The sequence below is a fragment of the Fukomys damarensis genome, unplaced genomic scaffold (genome assembly GCF_012274545.1).
Source record: "Fukomys damarensis isolate Sample0158 unplaced genomic scaffold, DMR_v1.0_HiC HiC_scaffold_13, whole genome shotgun sequence".
Taxonomy (NCBI): Eukaryota; Metazoa; Chordata; class Mammalia; order Rodentia; family Bathyergidae; genus Fukomys; species Fukomys damarensis.
The window spans coordinates 7,966,881-7,969,764 of record NW_022900925.1 but is presented as its reverse complement, the minus strand read 5'-3'; the positions used below and the strand labels follow the sequence as shown (position 1 = coordinate 7,969,764).

The window sequence follows — 2,884 nt, the reverse complement described above, 5'->3', positions numbered from 1 at the left end:
ATATATATATATATATATATATATATATATATACATATACACACTTATATATTAACATGAAACTAGGAAAAACATTTTTCTTAAGTAATAAAGAATCTGTATTAAGGATTTATGTTTGCATGATGATGTAGAAAAATTTAGATGGATCCACACACTGTCTTGTTAAGAATGAAGAACAATTTCAAGGTAAGAAAAGCTCACAATACTAGGACTGACACAAAGGATTTTAGTCTTCTTTTCTCTCTGTCCCACTCAGGAGAATGAATGTTAGAAAGTAAGGTTTAAAGTAAGGTTTCCTCCACAGGTCATGAGATTTTGCCACTCAACCTCATCTCATTTTTGACTTCTCCTGCCTGTTCTTTGCCCCTAGGTGCTGGGCAACAAATGGGAATAAGATAATCTGGTGGATCATCCGAGGACCCATGCTGCTTTGTGTAATGGTAAGGACCATCCTACTCACCTCTATCCCCTCTGAGCTCAGCAGCTGCGGGGGACGACTCTTTACTCCTATCTCCCAAAGTCTCTGGCACCTTGAGAAGGAGAAGCCGAGGTGTGAGCAGTTTCTGCCAAATGAGAATTTAGAGACTTCTGTCGGTTTTAGTTCAGGGTCTAAATTCCGTGTTACACTTAAATCTCCTTCTCTCTGGGTCTACAGAGACCTGCAAAGACATGAAGTCCACTCTGTGATTTGTACTGAAGGGCTGCGATGCTGACAAGGTCCTGGGCAGGGGAGGAGGAGGCCAGTAACAGCAGAGCCATCAGCTTGTATCTTCACACCATTAGCAGGAGCGGGGAAGATCTCAAGGAAACTACTTTAAAAGAGGAAAACACACAGTATTAACATGGAGCTGTTATGGGTAGTAGAATCAGCACATGGGTGTTACTCTGAGATCTCAAGGGGGAAGGGCTTTGATTCACTACAGCCAGAATATTTGGGACAGGAAGAGACGTCTGACCTTGAGTCATAAGGTCCCTCTAGATTGGTATGTGTGAAGATGAAATCTGTCAAAGACGCTTGAGGGAAAGGCCAAGGAGTTATCCAAAAGTGGGAAAGACTGATGAATCCATAGGTGGAGGGCAGAAAAATCTTTGGCCTAGACATAGGGGCATCATGGCTGGGCATCGGTCCCTGCATTCCATGCCCTGCTGACTCTCTTCTCTGAGAAGCTGTTTGATTTGCAATTCTGTGTAAATAACATGGTGTCATGAAAAACAATCTAGTTTTCATATAATGTCAATATTTGTCAATAATATAAGGCAGCTCTTTGCTCAGACCGAGAGGGAAGAATGTTTACAAAAAAAGGTGGGAGACCAGGGATGCAGAGACTCCCCAGACTCCAAGGGCTGGCTCACCTCACCTCTGGTGTATGAGGTGATGGAGCCTTGCATCATGGCTGCTGCTGTCTTCCCTCTGGCCACTGGAAGCACAGCTAAGAACAAATGCTCCAAATGAAGTCAGGCACACACGCCACTTGCAGTACTGCAAGCCCTGCCTTACACCCTCATTACTGCACAATCCTCCCTTTCTGGCCATGTTGTCCAGCTGGGGTCCCAGCATCCACCTCTTACCCAGGCACCTCAGCCATTGGCTGATAGCATTTATTGGGTGCTTCCTACATGGCAACACAAATTCTAAGTGCTTTGTGTGTATGAGCTCAGTTAATCTTCCCAGTTGACTCTGAGATGGGTGCTCAGTATTATATTATTTTGGGGCAGAGACACTGAGGTGAGAAGTTACTGAGAATGAACCAGTAAGTGGGAGCTGGATCTCAGCCCAAAGGCTCTGCCTGGGTGGTAGCTGGCACCTGCAACTATAACGCTGTGCAGCTGCTCAAAACATATTTATTGCCTCCAGAGCCTGGGTATGGAATGTTGACTGTCACAGACTGTTTTAAACATTAATACCTTGGTTCAGACTCTCCCTGGGTCCCAATTTCTTCACCCCACCAATTTATTCATTAGTGACCTATTGCTTGTCTTCTAAGTCTCAGATCAAGCATCACCTTCTCTGTGCTTCTGTATCGGGACATTCAGATCACAAAGTAGAGACGGTCACACTCTCTTTTGCTTCTTTCCTGGATCTCATTCAGGCTTGTCTCCAGCCCCTGTAAACTTCAAGTGCTTCTTTGAAAACTATTTGCTGCCACTGTAAACTGCACGTTCTATTCATCCTGGCAAGCTAGCCCAAATATATGGTGAACTCAATACATTTATTCAGTGGGTATTTGTGACCCACACTGCAGGCCCTGGAAGGTTCTTTCTGACTAATAAAGCAGGAGAGAAGCCAGTAATCCTCTCCATGACGAAGCTCAGACACTACCCACCTGGATCCCTAATACTCACTCTGCAATCTTCCAGAAGCTATATCAATACCTTACAATATGTCTCAAACTTAAATGCACTTAGAAACAGTAGGGATGTCTTTAAACTCTTTGGCTTGAGTGTGACTCCTGGACATTTATTTTCCATTGATCTTAGAAGTGGCTCCCAGCCCCCCGAAAAAACAGGGGTAGCAATCTTATTTGCAGACAAAGTAAATTTCAAACCAAAACTGAATCTAGTATTATTGATGTAGGACAATACTGTATCATACCTCTATGAATGTAAAATATCTAGTACCTGCTTTATGATACATAGTAGGGACCGTGCTTTATCAGAGCTACATTTAAAGATATTACTCTAGAATGTTCTCTTTCCAGATGATGATTAAGAGGCTAATAGAAAAAATGGTGCCAGGTACCACAACAGCAACAGAACTTTGCTGTTGTCTGGATATTATTCTTTTCTTTGTTTTTTTTTTAATGGAATGTGCTGAATGTCTATAATTTTGTTCAAATGACTACAGAACCTGGAAAAGCTGTTGCTGCTATCGATGCATAACATA

General features: G+C 42.8%; 1 protein-coding gene across 1 annotated transcript in view; it reads left to right on the top strand.

Annotated features, from left to right (window-relative positions):
- The window catches only part of Glp2r (glucagon like peptide 2 receptor), a 67,742-nt gene that overhangs the window by 33,029 nt on the left and 31,829 nt on the right, over positions 1-2,884 (top strand). The window contains exon 9 of the mRNA XM_033762727.1: positions 371-440. Coding sequence (XP_033618618.1) covers positions 371-440 — 70 coding nt within the window. The remainder of the gene's footprint in view (positions 1-370; positions 441-2,884) is intronic.